Source organism: Squalius cephalus, assembly GCF_949319135.1.
Source record: "Squalius cephalus genome assembly, chromosome: 14".
In the NCBI taxonomy this organism is placed as follows: domain Eukaryota; kingdom Metazoa; phylum Chordata; class Actinopteri; order Cypriniformes; family Leuciscidae; genus Squalius; species Squalius cephalus.
The window spans coordinates 35,738,924-35,763,875 of record NC_137135.1 but is presented as its reverse complement, the minus strand read 5'-3'; the positions used below and the strand labels follow the sequence as shown (position 1 = coordinate 35,763,875).

At 38.6% G+C, this 24,952-nt stretch overlaps 2 protein-coding genes across 7 annotated transcripts in view; both read left to right on the top strand.

Moving 5' to 3' along the window:
* The window catches only part of LOC307170850 (interferon regulatory factor 2-like), a 45,826-nt gene extending 33,937 nt beyond the window's left edge, over positions 1–11,889 (top strand). For 3 of the 5 annotated variants that reach the window (XM_079892161.1, XM_079892162.1, XM_079892159.1), the window contains exons 4-8: positions 3,184–3,357; positions 5,291–5,328; positions 5,469–5,562; positions 6,539–6,682; positions 10,601–11,889. In XM_079892161.1, coding sequence (XP_079748287.1) covers positions 3,184–3,357; positions 5,291–5,328; positions 5,469–5,562; positions 6,539–6,624 — 392 coding nt within the window. In that variant the 3' untranslated portion in view covers positions 6,625–6,682; positions 10,601–11,889. Of the gene's footprint in view, positions 1–3,183; positions 3,358–5,290; positions 5,329–5,468; positions 5,563–6,538; positions 7,355–10,600 lie in introns of those variants that run through there. The other 2 variants (XM_079892163.1, XM_079892160.1) reach the window with 2 other exon arrangements.
* An 898-nt stretch (positions 11,890–12,787) lies between these two features.
* On the top strand, positions 12,788–24,082 carry casp3b (caspase 3, apoptosis-related cysteine peptidase b). Of its 2 annotated transcripts, none has more exons than XM_079892791.1 (7): positions 12,788–13,072; positions 13,922–13,988; positions 17,156–17,292; positions 19,777–19,905; positions 19,977–20,152; positions 22,803–22,917; positions 23,002–24,082. In XM_079892791.1, the coding sequence occupies exons 2-7, from the start codon at positions 13,927–13,929 to the stop codon at positions 23,229–23,231; spliced, it is 849 nt and encodes a 282-aa protein (XP_079748917.1). In that variant the 5' UTR covers positions 12,788–13,072; positions 13,922–13,926; the 3' UTR covers positions 23,232–24,082. The 2 variants fall into 2 exon arrangements, with proteins under 2 accessions (XP_079748917.1, XP_079748918.1); XM_079892792.1 differs by having other exon boundaries at positions 13,897–13,988.
* The last annotated feature ends 870 nt before the right edge of the window (positions 24,083–24,952 follow it).

Genomic DNA, 24,952 nt, shown 5'->3' with positions numbered 1-24,952 from the left:
TTGATGGGGTGTTCTGGGAGGATGCTAGGGTTTTACTAGTTGGTTGATGGAGTGTTCTGGGAGGATGCTAGGGTTTTACTAGTTAGTTGATGGAGTGTTCTGGGAGGATGCTAGGGTTTTACTAGTTGGTTGATGGGGTGTTCTGGGAGGATGCTGGGTTTTACTAGTTGGTTGATGGGGTGTTCTGGGAGGATGCTGGGGTTTTACTAGTTGGTTGATGGGGTGTTCTGGGAGGATGCTAGGGTTTTACTAGTTGGTTGATGGGGTGTTCTGGGAGGATGCTGGGGTTTTACTAGTTGGTTGATGGGGTGTTCTGGGAGGATGCTAGGGTTTTACTAGTTGGTTGATGGGGTGTTCTGGGAGGATGCTAGGGTTTTACTAGTTGGTTGATGGGGTGTTCTGGGAGGATGCTAGGGTTTTACTAGTTGGTTGATGGGGTGTTCTTGGAGGATGCTAGGGTTTTACTAGTTGGTTGATGGGGTGTTCTGGGAGGATGCTAGAGTTTTACTAGTTGGTTGATGGGGTGTTCTGGGAGGATGCTAGGGTTTTACTAGTTGGTTGATGGGGTGTTCTGGGAGGATGCTAGGGTTTTACTAGTTGGTTGATGGGGTGTTCTGGGAGGATGCTAGGGTTTTACTAGTTGGTTGATGGGGTGTTCTGGGAGGATGCTAGGGTTTTACTAGTTGGTTGATGGGGTGTTCTGGGAGGATGCTAGGGTTTTACTAGTTGGTTGATGGGGTGTTCTGGGAGGATGCTAGGGTTTTACTAGTTGGTTGATGGGGTGTTCTGGGAGGATGCTGGGGTTTTACTAGTTGGTTGATGGAGTGTTCTGGGAGGATGCTAGGGTTTTACTAGTTAGTTGATGGAGTGTTCTGGGAGGATGCTAGGGTTTTACTAGTTGGTTGATGGGGTGTTCTGGGAGGATGCTGGGTTTTACTAGTTGGTTGATGGGGTGTTCTGGGAGGATGCTGGGGTTTTACTAGTTGGTTGATGGGGTGTTCTGGGAGGATGCTAGGGTTTTACTAGTTGGTTGATGGGGTGTTCTGGGAGGATGCTGGGGTTTTACTAGTTGGTTGATGGGGTGTTCTGGGAGGATGCTAGGGTTTTACTAGTTGGTTGATGGGGTGTTCTGGGAGGATGCTAGGGTTTTACTAGTTGGTTGATGGGGTGTTCTGGGAGGATGCTAGGGTTTTACTAGTTGGTTGATGGGGTGTTCTGGGAGGATGCTAGGGTTTTACTAGTTGGTTGATGGGGTGTTCTGGGAGGATGCTAGGGTTTTACTAGTTAGTTGATGGGGTGTTCTGGGAGGATGCTAGGGTTTTACTAGTTGGTTGATGGGGTGTTCTGGGAGGATGCTAGGGTTTTACTAGTTGTTTGATGGGGTGTTCTGGGAGGATGCTGGGTTTTACTAGTTGGTTGATGGGGTGTTCTGGGAGGATGCTGGGTTTTACTAGTTGGTTGATGGGGTGTTCTGGGAGGATGCTGGGGTTTTACTAGTTAGTTGATGGGGTGTTCTTGGCGGATGCTGGGGTTTTACTAGTTGGTTGATGGGGTGTTCTGGGAGGATGCTAGGGTTTTACTAGTTAGTTGATGGGGTGTTCTGGGAGGATGCTAGGGTTTTACTAGTTGGTTGATGGGGTGTTCTGGGAGGATGCTAGGGTTTTACTAGTTGGTTGATGGGGTGTTCTGGGAGGATGCTGGGGTTTTACTAGTTGGTTGATGGGGTGTTCTGGGAGGATGCTAGGGTTTTACTAGTTAGTTGATGGGGTGTTCTGGGAGGATGCTAGGGTTTTACTAGTTGGTTGATGGGGTGTTCTGGGAGGATGCTAGGGTTTTACTAGTTAGTTGATGGGGTGTTCTGGGAGGATGCTAGGGTTTTACTAGTTGGTTGATGGGGTGTTCTGGGAGGATGCTAGGGTTTTACTAGTTGGTTGATGGGGTGTTCTGGGAGGATGCTGGGGTTTTACTAGTTAGTTGATGGGGTGTTCTTGGCGGATGCTGGGGTTTTACTAGTTGGTTGATGGGGTGTTCTGGGAGGATGCTAGGGTTTTACTAGTTAGTTGATGGGGTGTTCTGGGAGGATGCTAGGGTTTTACTAGTTGGTTGATGGGGTGTTCTGGGAGGATGCTAGGGTTTTACTAGTTGGTTGATGGGGTGTTCTGGGAGGATGCTAGGGTTTTACTAGTTAGTTGATGGGGTGTTCTGGGAGGATGCTAGGGTTTTACTAGTTGGTTGATGGGGTGTTCTGGGAGGATGCTAGGGTTTTACTAGTTGTTTGATGGGGTGTTCTGGGAGGATGCTGGGGTTTTACTAGTTGTTTGATGGGGTGTTCTGGGAGGATGCTAGGGTTTTACTAGTTGTTTGATGGGGTGTTCTGGGAGGATGCTAGGGTTTTACTAGTTGGTTGATGGGGTGTTCTGGGAGGATGCTAGGGTTTTACTAGTTGGTTGATGGGGTGTTCTGGGAGGATGCTAGGGTTTTACTAGTTGGTTGATGGGGTGTTCTGGGAGGATGCTAGGATTTTACTAGTTGGTTGATGGGGTGTTCTGGGAGGATGCTAGGGTTTTGCTAGCTGGTTGATGGGGTGTTCTGGGAGGATGCTAGGGTTTTACTAGTTGGTTGATGGGGTGTTCTGGGAGGATGCTAGGATTTTACTAGTTGGTTGATGGGGCTTTCTGGGAGGATGCTGGGTTTTACTAGTTGGTTGATGGAGTGTTCTGGGAGGATGCTAGGGTTTTACTAGTTAGTTGATGGGGTGTTCTTGGAGGATGCTGGGGTTTTACTAGTTGGTTGATGGGGTGTTCTGGGAGGATGCTGGGGTGTTCTGGGAGGATGCTAGGGTTTTACTAGTTAGTTGATGGGGTGTTCTGGGAGGATGCTAGGGTTTTACTAGTTGGTTGATGGGGTGTTCTGGGAGGATGCTAGGATTTTACTAGTTGGTTGATGGGGTGTTCTGGGAGGATGCTAGGGTTTTACTAGTTGGTTGATGGGGTGTTCTGGGAGGATGCTAGGGTTTATATATATATGATATTCTCATTCTTATATACAATATATAATTTGAGTTTCTTCTACATTGCTATTTTCATAGCTAATAAAGTCAATACAAATATAAAAAGCTGAAGTGATCAAGAAATGTCATTCTATATTATAAGGGTATCTGGTTTTCCATTGCTATTTCTTTAGGTAAATATCAACCAGGTGACAAACCGGACCCCAAAACATGGAAGGCAAACTTCCGCTGTGCCATGAACTCCCTGCCTGACATAGAAGAGGTGAAGGACAAAAGCATCAAAAAGGGAACAAACGCCTTCAGAGTTTACAAGATGCTGTCAGCGTCTGAGAGGCACTCAAAGAGAGGTCAGTCCATAATAACACACATCCATACTGGCTCTAGCAACGTTTACATGGACACGTTTTGTTTCAATACGATTGATGAATCCGAACATAGTGTTTACATGACCGCTAAAGAAAGTGATCGGGTTTATGTGTGCGTTTATATGTCACAAGCTTCAAATCAGAATTGATTTTACATCATGTACACACTGCACGAATCCTGCCGTTTGCGCTAACTATTCTCCTACATCGCTTATTTTCTTTGTTTTAAAGAGCAGACTTTATATTTATCTGTTTCGGGTTCTGATTAGGAGACACAAGACCCATTGTGCCGTCTGAAACAAGGACTGTTGATTTGACCAATTCATTCCGATTTACGCGGTTAGATGTGATTATTTTATTTATTCTGACTGTGCTACTAGTCCGGTTACAATGGGATTATTAGGGTCCATGTAAACACTGCAACTGACTTCATCACAGAGACGCACCTTCATTTTATTCTGACGTGCCTGGACATGATGATGTGGAATCTAAAGACATTTCTGTGATCAAAGCATGACCTGTTTGTTTAATCAAACCCAAGAGTGGTATTTCACTGAGATACTCTTGTTTTATCAGTATTTTGCCTTATATTTATTTATATATTTTCTGTTTTTATTTTAATTTTACTTAAAGTTTTGGTATTTCTGTTGTGTGTTTTTGACATTTGTATTAATTTGTTTTTAAACAATACGTTTACAATTTTTATTAATTATTATTTCAGTTTAGTTATTTTAGTAGAACTTAAACTACATGAAACTAAGCAATGTTGCAAATAGCTGAAGTTTTAAAATTTAATTTATTTGTTATAATTTAATTTATTTCAAGTGACACTTTTTTCATGGTTTTAGTGTTAGTTAACTATAATAATTCTGGTATGATCCCACTAACTGTTACTGATGTGTCTCACAAAAGCTGAGAAGAAAATAATATGTTCATGTCATATTTCACCCCCAATTCTTTTTAGAAATAAATAAATGAAATTTTCTACATTATTTCCAGGACAATATAATGCATTTTCCTTCAGCTTATCATTGCTGTAATGCAAACATTATACATATACACATATAGTACCGGTCAAAAGTTTGGAAACATTACTATTTTTTATATTTTTGAAAGAAGTCTCTTATGCTCTTCAAGCCTACAGAAAAATACAGAAAAAAACAGTACTATTGTGAAATATTATTACACTTTTAAATAATGTTTTTCTATTCTAATATACTTTAAAATGTAATTTAATCCTGTGATGCAAAGCTGAATTTTCAGCATCATTATTTCAGTCTTCACTGTCACATGATCCTTCAGAAATCATTATCATAACCTGATTTATTATCAATGTTGGAAACAGCAGCTTAATATATATATTTTTATAACCCGTGACACTTTTTCAGGATTCATTGATGAATAAAAAGTTAAAAAGAACAGCATTTATTCAAAACCCATTATTAATTGTTATTAATGTCTCATTTAGCTGTGCCTTTAGTACAGCAAAGCTCAACGTGAAGGATGTTTTTTAAAATGTAATTGTGTAATAATTTATGTGTATAGATTTGTTTTTACTGCTTTATGTTGATTTAAATCAAAACATAATTAATGAGAATCTAATGAGGATAATGAGAATTAAACATAAAAAACCCGATAATGAAACGTTTGCATCATAGTAATACTGGTATAAATGTAGAATTTACTAGAATTTATATAGCATTTAGTTATTTAAACATCTTAATGGCCCTAAAAAGGCTTCATTATCATATAATTATAAAAAGGAAATATAATTTTAATAATATATGAAAATATATAATTAAATTTGATAATTTCCTATTTGATTTTGGGGTGAAAAAGCACATCAAATGTTGAAATGACAGATTTGATGATTTGCATGCATTGATCTCGATGTGTGTGTCTGTGTTTCTCAAAGGAAAGAAGCGAGCAGCTGAAAAAGAAGAAAAGATAAAGGTATGGACTCTCACTTTTGGGTGTGTGTCGTTGTGTGTGCAGTCAGAAAAGCTGAAATGATAAAGGTTATTAGATGAATTGACACAGATGTGTGTGTGTGTGTGTGTGTGTGTGTGTGTGTGTGTGTGTGTTAACCACAGGCGGTGCGATCGTGTCCTGAGGCTTCCAGTTGGGAAAACAGCAACGGCTCGTCCTCAGTGACAGTCAAGCTTGAGGAGGATTACTATAGCACAGGTACAGAATATCCTGATCCACCCTGCACACCTGTGCCACGGTCATGTGACGTAATTCAGGTGGAACCGGTTCTCTACAGGACGGCAAGCAAGAAGCTAGGATTAGACACTGTATCTGGTTTTTATCTCTACACTCATTTCACATTTTAGGTGTTCAGATTATCAGATGTTCACACTTTTCTACACAACCAGGTGTTGATTCTCTAATGTTGAATTGGCCGATAAATGACACCATTTTAACGAGTGTCTTAAAAACAGCACTTATCGACACTAATTCAACCAAATTATGTTTTACTCAAAGGGATAGTTCACACAAAAATGCAAATTCTGTTATCATTTACTCCCCATCATGTTGTTCCAAGAGTTTCTCTCTTCTATTGAACACAAAAGAAGATATTTTGAAGAATGTTGGGAATCAAACAGTTGTTGGACCCCATTGACTTCTATAGTAGGAAAACAAATACTATGGAAGTCAATGAGGACCAGAAACCATTTGGTTACTGACATTCTTCAAAATATCTTCTTTTGTGTTCAGCAGAAGAAAGAAACTACATGAGGGAGAGTAAATGATGACAGAATTTAAATATTTGAGTGAACTATCCAATCGCTGTTCAAGTCAGTATTAAAAGTCATGCTTTTTAAAGAAAGAAACTTAAAATACTTGTGAATTGCTTGATGCATATTTATTTTATTTTAGTAAAAAAAATAACAACCCGATCAGCCTGAAGGGGTTGTACTCGCTATAACCGCCTCGCTCTACATTATCCATTCCTTACATGCAACTAAACCGAATCCTAATCCTATCCTGACCCTATAGTGAGTACATGTAGTTAATTAATATTTCTCAGTACTTAAATAGCCTATATAGTTACACTGTAACAATGACACCTTAAAATAAAGTGTAACCAAATTAAGCAGCATTTTTTAATATTTCGAAGGATCATGTGATGCTTAATTATGTTTGTGTTTGTGTCCAGATATTTCACCGGCGTTATCGATCAGCAGGTCCAGTCTGCGCTCGGGCTTCAGGAAGTTCTCCCCAAAAAGGGAGATCGACTTCTGACTCGCAAGATCCAGTTGCATGAAGATCACATTCTCATTTCCAGTTTCCTATGAGGAAAGTATTATAATTTTCTATCATTTACAATGATTGTGCAATAGATGTAAGTAAAGCAGTGTGAAAATGTATCATTTATAAAAATAAACTTTTTGGCAGTTATTACCTATTTGTATTGCAAGTTTTCTGAAATATGCAATGAGCACAGTTCACATTTACACAGCAGAAATCTGAACGATTGATAACAGCTGAACAGTTTGATTTTGTTGACATAGCAAGTGCTCTGAAGTGGAGAAAACTCGCAGACTATATGTATTATAATTTAAAGACGCAAATAGAGACAATTTTACATTATGAAAAGCCAAATATCTGAAAATTGACCTGTGCACGGAAAAACATTGGTTTTGGTATTGCACAAGTTACAATGTGGTACAAAAAGTCTAAAAAAAAGTCAACAAAAAAAAAATTTTAGTCCAATGCAATAACAGTAACTGGCATTTTTGGGTGCAGGAAAATCCTCTCCGGGTCAAAATGACCTGAACACAATTTAAGGATGCTTATGACACAAGAATTGTTTTGAGATTCATTATACTTGTTTTACTGTTCAAGGTTTGCTGAAGAGGCTCTAATGTGACAACATGCCCCACTATTGGGTCAATACGAACACCTTCCCCGTGACAACATGCCCCACTATTGGGTCAATACGAACACCTTCCCTGTGACAACATGCCCCGCTATTGGGTCAATACAAACACCTTCCTCATATGAACACCTTCCCTGTGACAACATGCCCCGCTATTGGGTCAATACAAACACCTTCCTCATATGAACACCTTCCCTGTGACAACATGCCCCACTATAGGGTCAATACGAACACCTTCCCTGTGACAACATGCCCCGCTATTGGGTCAATACGAACACCTTCCCTGTGACAACATGCCCCACTATTGGGTCAATACGAACACCTTCCCTGTGACAACATGCCCCACTATAGGGTCAATACGAACACCTTCCCTGTGACAACATGCCCCGCTATTGGGTCAATACAAACACCTTCCTCATATGAACACCTTCCCTGTGACAACATGCCCCACTATAGGGTCAATACGAACACCTTCCCTGTGACAACATGCCCCGCTATTGGGTCAATACAAACACCTTCCCCGTGACAACATGCCCCGCTATTGAGTCAATACGAACACGTTCCCTGTGACAACATGCCCCACTATTGGGTCAATACGAACACCTTCCCTGTGACAACATGCCCCACTATAGGGTCAATACCAACACCTTCCCTGTGACAACATGCCCCACTATAGGGTCAATACCAACACCTTCCCTGTGACAACATGCCCCGCTATTGGGTCAATACAAACACCTTCCCTGTGACAACATGCCCCGCTATTGGGTCAATACAAACACCTTCCCTGTGACAACATGCCCCGCTATTGGGTCAATACAAACACCTTCCCTGTGACAACATGCCCCGCTATTGGGTCAATACAAACACCTTCCCTGTGACAACATGCCCCGCTATTGGGTCAATACAAACACCTTCCCTGTGACAACATGCCCCGCTATTGGGTCAATACAAACACCTTCCCTGTGACAACATGCCCCGCTATTGGGTCAATACAAACACCTTCCCTGTGACAACATGCCCCGCTATTGGGTCAATACAAACACCTTCCCTGTGACAACATGCCCCGCTATTGGGTCAATACAAACACCTTCCCTGTGACAACATGCCCCACTATTGGGTCAATACAAACACCGTCCCTGTGACAACATGCCCCGCTATTGGGTCAATACAAACACCTTCCCTGTGACAACATGCCCCGCTATTGGGTCAATACAAACACCTTCCCCGTGACAACATGCCCCGCTATTGAGTCAATACGAACACGTTCCCTGTGACAACATGCCCCACTATTGGGTCAATACGAACACCTTCCCTGTGACAACATGCCCCACTATAGGGTCAATACCAACACCTTCCCTGTGACAACATGCCCCACTATAGGGTCAATACCAACACCTTCCCTGTGACAACATGCCCCGCTATTGGGTCAATACAAACACCTTCCCTGTGACAACATGCCCCGCTATTGGGTCAATACAAACACCTTCCCTGTGACAACATGCCCCGCTATTGGGTCAATACAAACACCTTCCCTGTGACAACATGCCCCGCTATTGGGTCAATACAAACACCTTCCCTGTGACAACATGCCCCGCTATTGGGTCAATACAAACACCTTCCCCGTGACAACATGCCCCACTATTGGGTCAATACAAACACCGTCCCTGCTACAACATGCCCCACTATTGGGTCAATACGAACACCTTCCCGACACCACACATGCAGGGATCATTATTATTATGGAATATGGAATATGTGTTCTGTATGATTCAGCGTGGACCGGCACAGAATCACGGCTTCATGTGAAGTATTTGCACTTGCTGAACCTCATTTAGACCTTTTGACCTCAATTGCCCACAGAAATATTTGAAGCTCAACTATATATTCATTATTAAAATGCCCATGCTTTCATAGAACTTTCCCAGGTCAATAAATCACACTTTTTTCCCCCCACAAAATTCATTACAATTTAATTCAAGTCATTTTGAGGCCCATTTCTCCATTGTATTATCTACTATTATATGTCATGCAATGCTTATATTCATTTCAGTGTTATTTTAGTATTGTTGCAACACTAGTGTAGTTTTTATTAATATTTTGAATGATCTATTTTAATTTTAGTAATTTATTAAATTTTACAATGCTTTTGTCATTTTTCTTAGCGTGTGTGTGTGTGTGTGTGTGTATATATATATATATATATATATACTATTATATATTATATATATAATATATATATATAATACTATTTAGGTATTTTTTTTATTAATTAATTATTTTATTAACTAGTTCAGTTTGTAAGGGTGGAATTCCTGCAGGGGTTCAAGCTGCAAGAACTGCCGAATGACTAAAGAAACGTTATTGGCAAGATGGTAGAAAACTGCACATTTCTAATCTTTAACCACCCACTGCCACTTATACCAACGACGGAAATAAGTGCAGTTACAATAGCTTAATATTTGTGGGAGAGCATTGCTATAGAGAGTGACAATATTGTATTGCAATATGTAGCACTTCAAAGTCAATACCAAATAAAAACTAGTTAGTACATTAGTTGCAATTGAAAAGGTTTAATGACAAAATATGGTTATAGTTACACTTAAAATAGTTACAAAATATATGTATGAGATGATGATAACTTATATTATTAATTGTACCCAGCATATATGAAAAATGTTACCAGAGAGAGAGAGAGAGAGAGAGAGAGAGAGAGAGAGAGAGAGAGAGAGAGAGAGGAGAGAGGGAGAGGGAGAGAAGAGGAGGCAAAAGGAGAGAGCCCCGAGAATAAGAAGAGAGGGGACCCAGAGAAGAAGAGAGCCAGAGCATCCAAGAGACAGAGCAACATCTACAATCTTCTTTTATCCTTTCCTTGACCATGTGACTAAAACCCAAATGTGAGACATTCAAACTGACCAATCAGATAATTACACTTCCACCACTGTACTAAAGGTGTGACAATTCATCGACCCCCCAAAGTACAAACATTTGGCCTGCAGGCCTAGATCACTATCAGCCCCATCTGTGCCTTAGGAACTCCAAATGGTCATTGTCTCTGAAAGAGGGGGTAGAAAAACAGTCAAGCAAATATCTTTGTTCATTTAAAATATCTTGGATTATTTTAAATTCTACAAATTTTAGTTTTTTTTTTATTTCCAGTTAGTCATTTCAGTAATTTAGTTTAAGATTTTAATCTAATATTTATCACTTATTACACCTTTAATTCTGTTAATGATTGAAATGTTTTTAGTTTTTGTTCACAATAATTTAGTTTAGAAGAAAAACTCTCAGTTCTGTGATTTTACAGGAAATAACAATCATGATATCTCTTTTATTTCGCAGTTAAATGCAGATTTCTGCTGAATTCAGACTCCATCTCGTCTCCTATTTCAGTGGAGATCTGCAAAAGTCTGCAATCATAAGTCAGAGATCTCAATATGATCTCACACACTCCTCATCAAAGTCTTGCGAGACCCGAGCTGCTCTCCACACAGTGCTTTATCCTGAATATCCACAGTGTCTGTTGTCATTTCGCCCGAGGGATAAACATCTACGCAGTTGAACAACCTCTGAGGAATCTAAACGTTTGCACAAAACTCTTGTTTCACCTACCGGTCACTATGATGGTCTTCCCGTATAGTTTGGCAGTGCCTGTGAAGGTCTTCCTATGGACAAAAATCCTATGAAAAATAAAATATGCAACTAATAAAGAAACCACAATACCCAGAAAGAGAATCATTTTTGCAGCCGTGAGACTCTGAATCTGAATCTGAATGGACTTGCAGATCTGGAGTCACACCCGTTTTAAACACTGCCTGATACTCTGAAATGTGTGTGTTATGTAATGACATCCGGGTGATAGACAACATCTTCTACAACTCAATAAAGCTGAAGAATCAGTGCAAAGTCACTGTGTTTCAGGTCAAACGGCACAGCTCCTCACCTTTCCTCCAGTCCGTATCTCACATCACGCACAATGCATGCAATTCAAGAACTTGCTGGACTGGATTCCATAAATATTATAACTTTATAAATGACTGAAATGTAGTGAAATACCTTACATTTACTCTTTGTTTTGTTAGTGCTGTTTGCTAAGGCAAGCATATGCAAAGCAAGCTGTTTTTCAAAATGAATGCAACACTGTTTTTATTTCCTTTAAAGTGTTTGATAAACCCTCAACTTTGTTAAACAGTAAGAATAATTTCGTATATATTTGTCAGTGAACTCGATCAGCATGCTGTAAATGTGTGTAATTTTAGATTTGTTTGAAATAAAGCTCTCCAACATTATTTTTTTTCCTTTCTAATAATGACTGTGATAGAAATATTTTATGTAATGGGTATTTTCAACATTAAATGTACAGAGAAACGCAGACTCTACGCATGCTCAGGTCAAAGGCCATATATACTGAACCAAAAAGTGCTTAACACAGTAGAACTAACAGTCATGTGACTAGCTCAGATCATTACAAACCACTCACCAGAACAAATCACAGTGAAGAAGACTTGAGTGACATTGATTTTTACTCAACTGTATGATATAAATGTACATGTATCTTTCTATTCAGGAGACTCACTCGGTTGTTGTGGCCAGTGATCTCCCGGCCGTGAATAAAACTTCATTTTTATGACAAAACTTTGACAAACAAAACTTTGTATTCATATTAAGAGCATTCATAATGTTGAACAATTATGAATGCTCAAAACAACACGAAAAATTATATAAAAAATTCACAGACAACATATGTTCACATTCATGGCAAAATTCAAACGGGACCAGAAAATAATTATTTTCTCACATTCACTTGCATTGACGATTTTTCAACCTAGAGGTCCAGTGGGGTTGGCGGAAGGGGCGGGACTTACCAGCTCAGTGGAAATGTTTTTGAAAAAAAAAAAAAAAAATAGTGAACTTAGTTCAAAATTTTGAAGTATGAACTATGAACTGAACTAGTTCATTTTAAAATGTGTGAACTGAACTTTGAAATAGTTCATGTAGAAAGTGAACTTTCCCAACATTGACGCGTATGAAAAGCATAGCCTACAAATCTTTCCTGCGCGCCCCTGATCTGATTCTGCACGCGCTTCTCCAGCATGCGCTTACCTCAGTCTTCAATAGAAAGCCGCGCGCATTTCGTTTTGCTGACTAACATTAGTTTATCGACCTCTTTATTGAATAATTGCTTATATAATTAATAATTATACGAGAGTAAATAGTGTGAATTCAGAGAGATTTGTCACGTATAATTGAAGAGAATTTGAAGTTAACCGAGAAGTTTTTGTTTACTGACCATAACGTTAATTGTTAACCATTTTTAACCATGTTAAAATATATTTTAACATATGTAACAACATATTTTTATAGATTACAAAAACGTATTGTGTCTTCAATCGCATTTATGGCTGGACATCACTTCTGTCAACTACTGCATAAATACGTACACAAAAAGATTATTTAGTGTGTTTATGTAATGCCTCACGGTAGTGATCCTAATGTGTGATGTTACTGCGCATGCGTAGAATCTCGTTTGTTGTAGATGGCATGTGGGAGGAGCGACAGTCTCCGGAACTCTTTACGATTACGACATTGGTCATATTCATAAAACGCAACGTATGCGGAATTTATTTAATATTTATGAGTTAGCTTTCGTTATTGGGTGATTTAAAAAAACAAAAAAAACATTGCTTAATTAATATTTAACCGTAAACTGCGCGCTTCCTCCCTGCAAAAGAAACCACAAACACCTCATTATAAAAACGACCTGAATTTCAGTTTCTATTTCAGAAGGAAATTAAAGTATCTGACAACACACCTGTAAGTTCTTTACTTTATTCCCATTAATTGCATCTTTACCTTTGCTTTTTCACTGATCTTTAAAAAAAAAAAGTTCTGAATGTTTTTGAGTGTTTTAATGACGAATGGATTCAGATAACAAGACGTGACTGTGTGTAAACACCACTAAAGAGATTCAGTGAAGAGTCTGTGTGTGTGTGTGTGTGTTTGACATTTCTGAGACAGTCTAAGACTAAAACGTATAATATTATAGAAGAAGAAGAGTAACATTAAACTTATTTCATAATGTGTCTTGGGCAATCAAGAGAAACTGCCTGACATACTTTCTGTTACTGCAATTTGTGACCCCAATTCAAGTGACAATGACTCAGCCAGCCTTCATTCATCAAGCTGTGACATGTTTGTATATCTTATGATAATGATATTTGTGATCATTGTGACTTCACTATCATCTAAATCTAGAAAGAAGCAAACAAGTTAACAAGTTAGCATTTTAAGGGAACTTGACACACCTGTATTTTTTTTTAGGAAATGTCTTTGAAACCAGTTGGTTTTGTTTTTGGCACAACTAAAACTCAAGTTTGACATAAACAGAATATATAATTATATATATATTGTTGTGTTACCTAAAAATGTCCATTCGATTTTAATGACAAAATCATGGCGGAAGGAAATAAAGCAGGATGTGAATTGCAATCACACAACATTTACAGATAAACACTTACTGTAACTCACACATGCTGCATTTCCTGGAATTGCAAGAATACAGAAGGCGTAATGAATAATAGCTATTATTTTTTTTTTTAAATTGCTAGAAATGTGTTGCATTATTAATTAATCAGTAGATCTGTTTCTTTTGTGTTCTTTTAGTGACCATGTCGGACGGAAAACCCAGGGGTGAAGACACTGTGGACGCCAGAAAAGGGAACGCACAAGAGTATGTGTTTGATTTTGATGGAAATTGTTTCGTTACAAACATATAATTACAAGAAACCGTCGATGGATATGTAGGTCATAGGTTCATTGAGGAATCACTGAGAAGATCATCCAAAATGTTAAAGTCCCCCTGTAGTCAATCATTTTATCCCTTAAAACTCATCTTTGATCACTAAAATGACATATTTAAATGTTTTTTCCTTGAAGAAAATTCTTCATGCCTTAAAATAGCTTGAATGTAACTCGACACCCTTGCCTCATTTAGTATGCGTGGCTCTATGAATATGCAAATGAGCCCCGCCTCCACTCACTCGCTCAGCTCAGAGATCCACTGGTTGACGATCACACGTTGATCTGATTGGTTACAAGGTAGTTTGTGACGTCAGAAACACCAGCGATTTCAAAGCATGTTTTTGAGGCTGTCTTTGGTTCACTGCAGTTTTAAGGAGGAAATACTCAGCAATGGTGTCGACTTATGAACTTACACATGGTTTAAGCAGATTAAAAACACCACATAGACACATAAACAACATTAAAAAGTGGAATTTCACCACAGGGGGACTTTTTATTGTATGATCAATCATTTGAATAGTGCATAACCACAAAAGGCCAGCAAAACAGGAACAAAATGAGTATGTGGAAAAAATTACTGGAGGAAATGAAGGGTTAAAATGAAACTGTAAACCCTCCGTTCTCTGCCTGGATCCAGTTGTTTCTGTGTCTTTTAGCAGTCTGTCAAAATATACCTCAGATTTCTTGTCAAATCTAGTTGTACAGTCGATCTCAAAGCTCTTTCCCGTTTTAGATGTGCTTTGTGTGTTTTTCAAGGCATTCACGCTCAAAACAAGTCTCCATTGACTGTGCATTGTGTGAAGCTGCTTCCTCCTTGTCATTACCTGATGTAGGTCAGATTCAGGAGATATGTTATCACAAAAAAAGCAAACCTGATCATCTAGACTTTTCTGCATCATGGTTCTGCGATGCTTTGTTTGGCCTTCATCTGTCTCACTACATTGAGCATCGGATTGTTGCTTCTGGGCACGAAGTAACTTTGTGTTGTTGAACCGAAGTCGACAATTGTAGTGATACTTCGCTTGGTTCCTTCTCAAAGTAGCTTCTATACCACCACCTTCATCCAGTCGTTCCAGGTCCAGGGTCATTGGCATTTTGTTCATCTTGTGAAAGAGTGGAATGTTGGTGGCAATCATTTTATAGCCATCATGTTGAGAAACATGATGGGTAGGTGGTGATTGGAGGGGTTCCTTTGTGTCTGTCTGACAAAGACAACATTTCATCCAATCAGTTGGCCTCTTGGCTGACATGGGATTTTCATTTGCCATTTTGGAGGTTTGTTGTCTGATTAAGGCCGAGGGGTTATCCTTTTACCACCTCAATCATAGACATAGTACACATTCAGGTATGGGATACAACTAGATCATTCAGCCCGATCATTCATCCAGTGCCATTTAAGTCCCGTGTGATCTGTACACCTTCCAGGTAAGCATACATGAACAAGTCATGTATTGCCCCGCTTACCCTTGGCTCGGCTCTCCCACGCTGGCACAACCTGTCAATTCAGGTGCGGCTATCTAAAAACATCTATTACTAGCTAATTGATGAGGGGCTGTTAGAAAGCATTTGGGACACTAAACTTAGCTATACTATTACTACTAGTCAAGAACTACAGTGAAAGTAAAACTAGATCAGCTGACACTGAATCCCATGCTGAGTTCCACAGCAGTGAAGTCACCAGTGTGCCCTGGTTGTGTAATGACGTTCACTCTATTAAGCAAAACCTTCCTTAACACATTAAATTGAGCTCTGACAGAAATGGTGGCCATCTTGAAAATGGTCGCCATCTTGAATTTTTGAGTGGCACACATCTTTTTCCATGATAATGTTCCTTTAAGAATATTTGTACCAAATTTCATGATAGCATCACTTTTTGAAAAAAAAAAATTAAGGATTCAAGAAAAATGGCGGCCATCTTGAAAAATGGTGGCCATTTTGAAAAATGGTTGCCATCTTGAAAAATGGTTGCCATCTTGAATTTTTGAGGGACAAGCACCGTTTTCCCAAAAAAACATTCTGAAGAGAGTATTTTCACAAAATGTTATGCCTACATCACTGTTTGAACAATTGACATAATGAGCATTTGACAGAAATAGCGGCCATCTTGAAAAAATGGCCGCCATGTTGAATTTTTGAGTGGCACACATCTTTTTCCATGATAATGTTCCTTTAAGAATATTTGTACCAAATTTCATGATAGCATCACCATTTGAAAAAAAAAAATTAAGGATTCAAGAAAAATGGCGGCCATCTTGAAAAATGGCGGCCATCTTGAAAAATGGTTGCCATCTTGAATTTTTGAGGGACAAGCACCGTTTTCCAAAAAAAACATTCTGAAGAGAGTATTTTCACAAAATGTAATGCCTACATCACTGTTTGAACGATTGACATAATGAGCATTTGATAGAAATAGCGGCCATCTTGAAAAAATGGCCGCCATGTTGAATTTTTGGATGGCCAACGTCTTTTTCCCAAAGAGTGACCCTTAGAGAGTATCTGTGCCAAATTTCATGCTTCTATACCAATTTGAACGATTCTCTCGAAATATGCCATTAATCTGCTGCACTACATAGTGTAGTTTTAGTGCATACTGAGTGTCAGGATCCCACAATTTTTTCACTTTTGTGTCCTTAAACGCTTGTTTTTTGGGGTCGACAGCTTATAAAAAACTTATTTCTGGGTTTTTTAGCTTGTTTGCTGCACACCTTGTCACATAGCAGCTTTTAGAAATGTTTTTTGTTTTTTGTAATAAGTCATAAATGACAAGGAGGCAGCTTCACACAATGCACAGTCAATGGAGACTGTTGGATTGTCCCCCCGGTGTGGGCGTGGTTTCAGATTATGATGCGCAACGCTCTGTCTCTATTGGTGGATCTCGTGTGAGTGACAGGTTGCCCCGCCATCCAGAAGTGTTTCACTCTGATTTATACGTCACAATAGGGAAGAAAAGACGAGCACAATTTCCGTGTCGTGCCGCTTGTGAAGTTCACAGTGTGAAGTTCATGAAAGTATCTGCTACCTAACCACTTCCTGAAGTGACTGTTTATAATTTGCACTTAAATTAGGAATGACTCATAAAAGTATTTGCTCTCGCAGGACTTCGTTCTTCACGGATGCCGGAGTCGATCAAACGGATGCCAAACCACGCTCTGATGCTTTCCAGTACAACATGAACTACGCCAGTCTGGGACAATGTGTGATCATCAACAACAAGAACTTCGACAGACAAACAGGTAAGAGCTGGGAAGCACACAGACGAAACCCCAAAACACAATTTTTGAGATATGAACAGATATGAACAGGCTGCACATCACTGAAAACACTCCAATACAACCAATAAATTGATTATTTTTGTGTTTTTCTGAGCAATTTTTGTTCTTCCGGGTTGAAAAGCAACGTCTGGGAATGTGAGGTAGAAGCGTGCCATCGGAGCGTGTGATTGGCTGTCGGCTCTATTCTACGTCAGCTGACCCTCGAGCTAATCTCTGCATTCATTCATGAGAGAGAGCTCATTCGATCCAATCACTGCGCTGTATAGAGCTGGTAAGTCCCGCCCCTTCCGCTAACCCCACTGGACCTCTAGGTTGAAAAATCGTCAATGCAAGTGAATGGGAGAAAATAATTATTTTCTGGTCCCGTTTGAATTTTGCCATGAAAGTGAACATATGTTGTCTGTGAATTTTTAATATAATGTTTCGTGTGAAGAATGCTACAATTTAGCGGGTAGAAGTTTGATACGGTTAGACTTTGTGTGATAGCACTTTGTGGACTACAACTCTTCGCTGCTTTCGACGGGAATCTGAAGAAAGAACAGCCGATTTGGTTTGAATGGTGACATTTGGGTACAAAACACACAGGCATCTCGATCTGTCTCCATAGATCATCGCAGCATTAGCACCGTGATTTGACAAGTGGAGGGAAAATGTGTTATGGGGTGACGTCACATAGGCGACATGTAGTCTTTCTTTTCCACAACTGCTAGCCAAAGAATCATACAATATACTGTCAAACTCGTAACATGAAACATTATATAAAAAATTCACAGACAACATATGTTCACATTCATGGCACAATTCAAACGGGACCAGAAAATAATTATTTTCTCCCATTCACTTGCATTGACGATTTTTCAACCTAGAGGTCCAGTGGGGTTAGCGGAAGGGGCGGGACTTACCAGCTCTATTACGCATGAGATCGCATTACAGCGGAGAATTGAAACAACATCGGCGCGCACATGAGATCGGCTTCTGCGCAAAACGCCACAATGAGTTCAACAACGCTCGCAACGCAGATAATACGGATCAGATACAGTCCGGATCGAGCGTGTTTCAAGTTTTTATGGTCATATTTCATATACTCTAGTGCTCTAAACATGAACCAGCGCACATATTTTTAATCACATCTTCTTCAAATGAAATATATGTGTAAATAAGGACAGTGATGCAGCCGTACGTCTGATCATGAACGCGATGGAATTATTCTGATACACAAAAGACAATTATGTAGACTTAATAATGGACAAAAAATAATGTGCCTTTATTCTTTCTGTGTTAAACTGTGTCATTTGTTCAGAGACTGTAGTGCTCGTAAATGAAGCCTAATGAAAATATTATTAAACCTTTTAAATGTTCTACCGCGTTTTTGCAGTTTGTTATATAGGATTATTTTTTTCAATTCTGTTTTTTCCCCCCTCAGTGGTCGTATTTTAAAGGGGTGGTTGATTTATGATTTGACTTTTCTAACTTTAGTTAGTGTGTAATGTTGCTGTTTGAGCATAAACAACATCTGCAAAGTTACAACGCTCAAAGTTCAAAGCAAAGGGAGATATTTGCTTTTACAGAAATCGCTTTTTAAGGACTACAACAAACGGCTGGTAGAGACTACACCACATTCCTCCCGGGTTAGTGACATCACCAACCCTAGAATTTACATAAGCCCCGCCCCCTGAACACACACGTTGAGAAGAGGATGAGATGTTGTAGTCGAGCACATTTGTGAGTCAGCTCAAGCTGTCGGATCCGTCTTTTCACATGCAATACAGTACGCAACACAAATAAAAGAGCATGTCACTCTGTAGGCGTCTTACAACAGTTCCCACACGAGCAACTTATAGATTATCATGACAGAATATGCTAATTGAAGATAGTGAACTACACATCAGCTTCATAAATTCATCAACTAATCATTCAGAAATGTCCTGTTGCTTCTACATGTTGTCACTTCTTCTCGAGTCTCTCCATCATTTTCCGACTCCAGTTTAAACATAAAAGGTTGAACAGTTTCTGACATTTTAGTGTGTGTCTGCATAGAGCTTCTAACACACTTGAAGCTCCGCCCCCTGTGCCGGGAGCAGCAGCTCATTTGCATTTAAAGGAACACATACCAAACGACGTGTTTTTATTGACCCTCAAAAAGGGACAATTTAAACATGCTGTAAAAAATGAACAGTGGGGTATTTTGACTTATTTTACATCTTGTAAAAAGGGGCATTATACCATATTTTACCTTTTAATATTCATGAGTCTGTATAATGAGTGTGTTGCAGGTCTGTGTTTTATTGGTTGTTTTTCCTCCTACACTCCCACTTTTCCACAGTTTTCACGTCCATTTCTAGAGACTTTTTGAAACTCGACCAGACTAAAACCGAGGGGTTTCAGGACACTTTAAGGGTTTAGTTCAGGCATTTGTTTATCCTAATTTTAATCTCTTTTAAACAGCAATGGGAGTTCGTAACGGGACAGACGAGGATGCAAAGAATGCGATGGCGACCTTCTCAAAGCTAGGCTTCAAAGTCAGTACTAGGAATGATCAAACTGTCTCAGGCATGATGGATGTGTTAACTAAAGGTATGTTTTGCATCACTGATTGATTAGAATAATTGAATGGCTCATAAACTCACAAAGTCTTCCATCCTCAGTGTCTCGGGAGGATCACAGTAAGTCGGCCATGTTTGTGTGTGTGTTGTTGAGTCATGGAGACGATGGGATGATTTATGGCACGGATGGAGCTATAGCACTGAAGAGACTGTTTGAGCTCTTCAGAGGAGATCACTGCACTTCACTGGTGGGAAAACCCAAGCTTTTCTTCATTCAGGTGAGCGTCACGAGTCAAGTCACCTTCATTTATACAGCGCTTTAACAATATAGATTGTTTCAAAGCAGCTTTACAGTGATAACAGGAGATTACAGTAACTAGTGATGTGACATTTGAACCGAGGCGTCGGAGCGTGTGTCGAGAAAAAGTGGGCGTGCCAGATGAAGCCGCGATTCGAGGCTTGTGTTGTTAACGTGAAAATCACGTGACTAATGACAAACGAGGCCTCGGTTTGTGTAAATACGTCATCGGTTCGGTCCGAGTGTCGCTTCCGGATAAAAGGCGATTCGAAACTCGCGCCTCCTTGTGGGTGTTGTCAGGAGTAGTAGTAGTGTCAGAGAGTTATCATTGTCACTGTCGTTATTGTGTCATATGTGAGGGCTGTAGGCCTATATTATTACATTATTAGGTTAGAATAGTTATAGTAGCCTATATTATTATTATTATAGTAGGCCTAGCTATATTATAGTCTTGTTATATTAATTAGATAAGATTATTTGGATTGCCTTAGATTTTTGGATCTGGAATGGACTGCTTTTTGATTTGGATTGCCCTTTTGGATTTGTTTGCTTTTTGTGACTCTTCCTTTTTCCTGGTAATGGAGCCAGCAAGAAAGAGGGAATCTTGCTCAACAGAAGCATCAGTTTCCTCATTTGTACCACTGCCATTTTTACGTTCCCCTTCATCCTCTGTTCCTTGTGAAAGGATCTTTTCCAAGGCTAGAGAGATTTTGTCCAAGAAGAGGAATCGTCTAAACCCCAACAACACTTGAAATAATTCTGTTTCTCAATAAAAAATCAATTTTTATTTTCCTTCCTTCCGGACTATTCTGTTGCAGTTTACTTTAATCTGTTATCTATAATCTGTTAAATTAATAAATGTACTTTATTACACTCCCTCTAACATAAGCACTGCACTCAACACAGTGTCACTGTTGTTGTTCATACTGTCCCTATCCAAACAATTTATGAATAATTAATTAACTGTGTGTGTGTGACTCTGCACAAGTAAATTCAGACAGAGAAAGATACATATTTTATATTATACACAGTAATGGACAAATGTCTGATCATGTATTTTTATTATTGCAAATGAAAGGTACAAAATAAATAAATAAATATTTTTTATTTATAAAAATATTTTTATAAAATATACATATAAATATAAATATACAAATAAATATAAATATTTATTTGTTTATTTGTATATTTACATTACAAATAAATATTTTATATTTATAAAAGTATTTTTATAAAATACAATTTTTATAAAAAAAATATTTTTTATTAAATTAGGGAGGGAGGGCGCGACACTGTTTCAGAATGAATGAATTTGTCTGCTATTTCTTTGCACAGTAGCTAGGTGTCACTAGTGAGCAATGCTGAATGAAGCTTCGAGTAATGAACCTTTGGCTGAAGCAATGGCCTGCGAGGTCTCATTGGTTCAGGAAGCCTCATTTTGCCATCACTAACAGTAACAGAGATTGTTTTACAGCAGATCTAGAATAAAGTTATTGTCCAGATAAAGTTAGTTTTGATTGATTCACTTCTGTAAAGATCATTAGTTATTAACTTAGGGTCTGCTAACATGACACCGTTCTAACAGAAAACCCGCTCGGACCCGTTCACTCGCACAACAACAGTGTCTGCTCGAGAAAACAAACCTTGAAACAGCGTGCAGGCGTTGAATAATAAAAAATAATAAAAGATTATCATCTCCGCGCAAACTTCAAAAACACGTATCTGTGAAAACGGAATAAGAGATGAGATGCGTTTCTTGCTCAAAATGCTAATCTTGCAGACAGATTTTGCAGATTTTTAACGTTTTCAAAAGAAGACTCTTCTGCTCACCAAGGCTGCATTTATTTAATTAAAAATAGGAAAAAAACAACAATATTGTGAAATATTATTATAATGTAAATCAGCTGTTCTCTATGTGAATATATAGTAAAGTGTAATTTATTCCAGTGATCAAAGCTGAATTTCCAGCATCATTACTCCAGTCTTCAGTGTCACATGATCCTTCAGAAATCATGCATGTTTTTCATTATTCTTTGATGAATATAAAGTTCAGAAGAACAGCATTTATCTGAAATAGAATGCTTTTTTAACATTATACGCAACCATTCAAAAGTTTGGAAGGAAATTAAAGAAATTAATACTTTTATTCAGCAAGGATGCATTAAATTAAAAAAAAAGTGACAGAAAAGACATTTATAATGTTACAAAATATTATATTTCAGATAAATGCTGATCTTTTGAACTTTCTAACTTGATCTTGCCTTAAAACATCTTGAATGTAACTCGACACCCTTGCCTCATTTAGTATGCGTGGTTCTATGAATATGCAAATGATCCCCGCCTCCACTCACTCACTCAGCTCAGAGATCCACTGGTTGACGATCACACGTTGATCTGATTGGTTACAAGGTTTGTGACGTCAGAAACACCAGCGATTTCAAAGCGTGTTTTTGAGACTGTCTTTGGTTCACTGCAGTTTTAAGGAGGAAATACTCAGCAATGGTGTCGACTTATGAACTTACACATGGTTTAAGCAGATTAAAAACACCACATTAAAAGCTGTATTTTTACTTAAGAGTGTTGCTTTAGTTGCTCTTTCACAGATGTGTTGACCCTGTGTGTGTCTCCAGGCTTGTCGAGGCACAGATCTGGACTCTGGCATTGAAGCAGACGGTGAAGGTGACACGGAAACAAGGAGAATTCCAGTGGAGGCCGATTTCCTGTATGCGTACTCCGCGGCACCAGGTATCTAATGTCTCGCTCAATGCCGTTTCCTCACAAAACCCAAATGCACTCGCCCTCAAACGTGTGCTTTCTGTCTCTCCTCAGGGTATTACTCCTGGAGGAACGTCTCTCAGGGTTCCTGGTTCATCTCCTCGCTCTGTGAGATGATGTCGAAATACGGCAAGCAACTGGAGATCATGCAGATCATGACACGTGTCAACCACAAGGTGGCGCTCGACTTCGAATCCTCCTGCAGTATGCCAGGGTTCGGTGGAAAGAAACAGATACCTTGCATTGTATCTATGCTGACCAAAGAACTCTACTTCCATAAATAATTCATCTTTATTTTACTGATTAAGTTGCAATGGGATAAAAAACACTTTTTAAAGCATTTTTATTGTATCTAGTCAAACCAACATTTATTCAGACACCGTCAACATCTCTCACTTTATCACAGTTTATTCGAAATATGAGCAGAACTCAGTTGATATTTGACTGGTTTTGTCCGTCCTTCTGTTAGACTGTCTCACACATGAATTATGTTGAATATCTGTCAGCTGTTAAATTTAACTACACAATTAGATTATACCAGTTTAGCTCAACCAATCACCAAGCAATGCTTCATTGTGTTCAGTCTGTGTGTAAAAAGAGCATTAGCAATTAAAGAAAACACACTTCAGCAAAACATGATCAGCTCAAAGTGTCCCAATCATTTTTGGGTCCAAATTGTCACTGGTAGTCACTGAATGAAGAATTTTTGTGTATAATATGTCACAGTTTACTTTATTTTGCTCTCCTCACTTTCATAAATGAACTATAGTGTCCTGATCACACTAGTAAGAAAATATAAAAAATTATATCTGGTGTCTGAATAATATTTGGTTTGACTGTAGCGGTTTGGATTTTAATGTGCTATTATCTGATCAGGAGTATTTCAAATTACTATCTAGTCTTTCTGGTTATGGTGTGGGAGATGTTTACAGCGCTGGTTTTGACGGACAGCTCTTTTTTAATCTTTATATGCACATGTAAGCGGTCTGTCATTATTTAAGCCTCATCTGAATGTTTGCGTTGTTTAAAGTTCACAGTTTTCATGCAATAAAGATTCTTTTACAGGAAGAAGATGTGAATTTAAACATTAGCACAATTTTAATGATGATAAATAAACATTTTACTTTGGTATTTCATTTGTGTGCGTTGTGTAATTAGCTTTGAGTTGAGCAAATACTGAAGATGAGAGAAGAGAAATTTCAAAAACAAGATAAAGAGCTAGTGTGTGTGTGTGTGTGTTGAGCATCAAATCCTCATATTAGAGTGATTTCTGAAGGATCATGTGACACTGAAGACTGGAGTAATGATGCTGAAAATTCAGCTTTGATCACAGGAATAAATTACACTTTACTGTATATTCACATAGAAAACAGATATTTTAAATTATAAAAAGAAATCACATTTTTTACTGTATTTTTAATTAAATGAAAGCAGCCTCAGTGAGCATAAGAGACTTTTTAGACTGAAAAATTAAAATTCTATTTAATCTGTGAATTCTGATCTAAAAGCAGGAGTTTAAATTAATACCTAATACAGCCAAAAAAAAACTAAACTATAGTGTTTCTTTCAAAAACAACTTTTGAAAGGTAGTGTATAAAGTCTACATATGTAGAAACATACTTATTCAGTTAATGTTAAATTATATATATTTTTAAAAATATTTTTGAAAACTTCTCACTTCACAGCATGCAGTTTGCAGGTAGTTTGTTAAACAGATTGACATAATTCCTCTGAAACTGCTTGAGAGGAAAAGAAACGAGTCTTTCTCCAGCACTAGGTGGCGCTGTGTTCTAGTTCTGCTGAAAAACAAGGTGTGTTCCTGAGAAATGCAACAGAAAGCAGAACTGTTCCCCGAAACCTTGCCGTACCTTATTTCTGTTTCACTCCTGTTTCTCAACTCTGCGTCAAGCTGTTTCCTTTTTGTCAAAAATACATACAGGGGAAAACCTGGATGATTTAAGAAAGAAAGTGGGTTTTAGAAATGCTTTTTGCAATTATAGTCCTC

What these genes read in the sequence shown, in the direction of transcription:
- casp3b (XM_079892791.1), top strand. Translation starts at nt 13,927, where the DNA reads ATGTCGGACGGAAAACCCAGGGGTGAAGACACTGTGGACGCCAGAAAA. An exon ending in AGAAAAGGGAACGCACAAGA is followed by an intron (nt 13,989 to 17,155) that starts GTATGTGTTTGA and finishes TTGCTCTCGCAG; the next exon opens with GACTTCGTTCTTCACGGATG. An exon ending in GAACTTCGACAGACAAACAG is followed by an intron (nt 17,293 to 19,776) that starts GTAAGAGCTGGG and finishes TCTTTTAAACAG; the next exon opens with CAATGGGAGTTCGTAACGGG.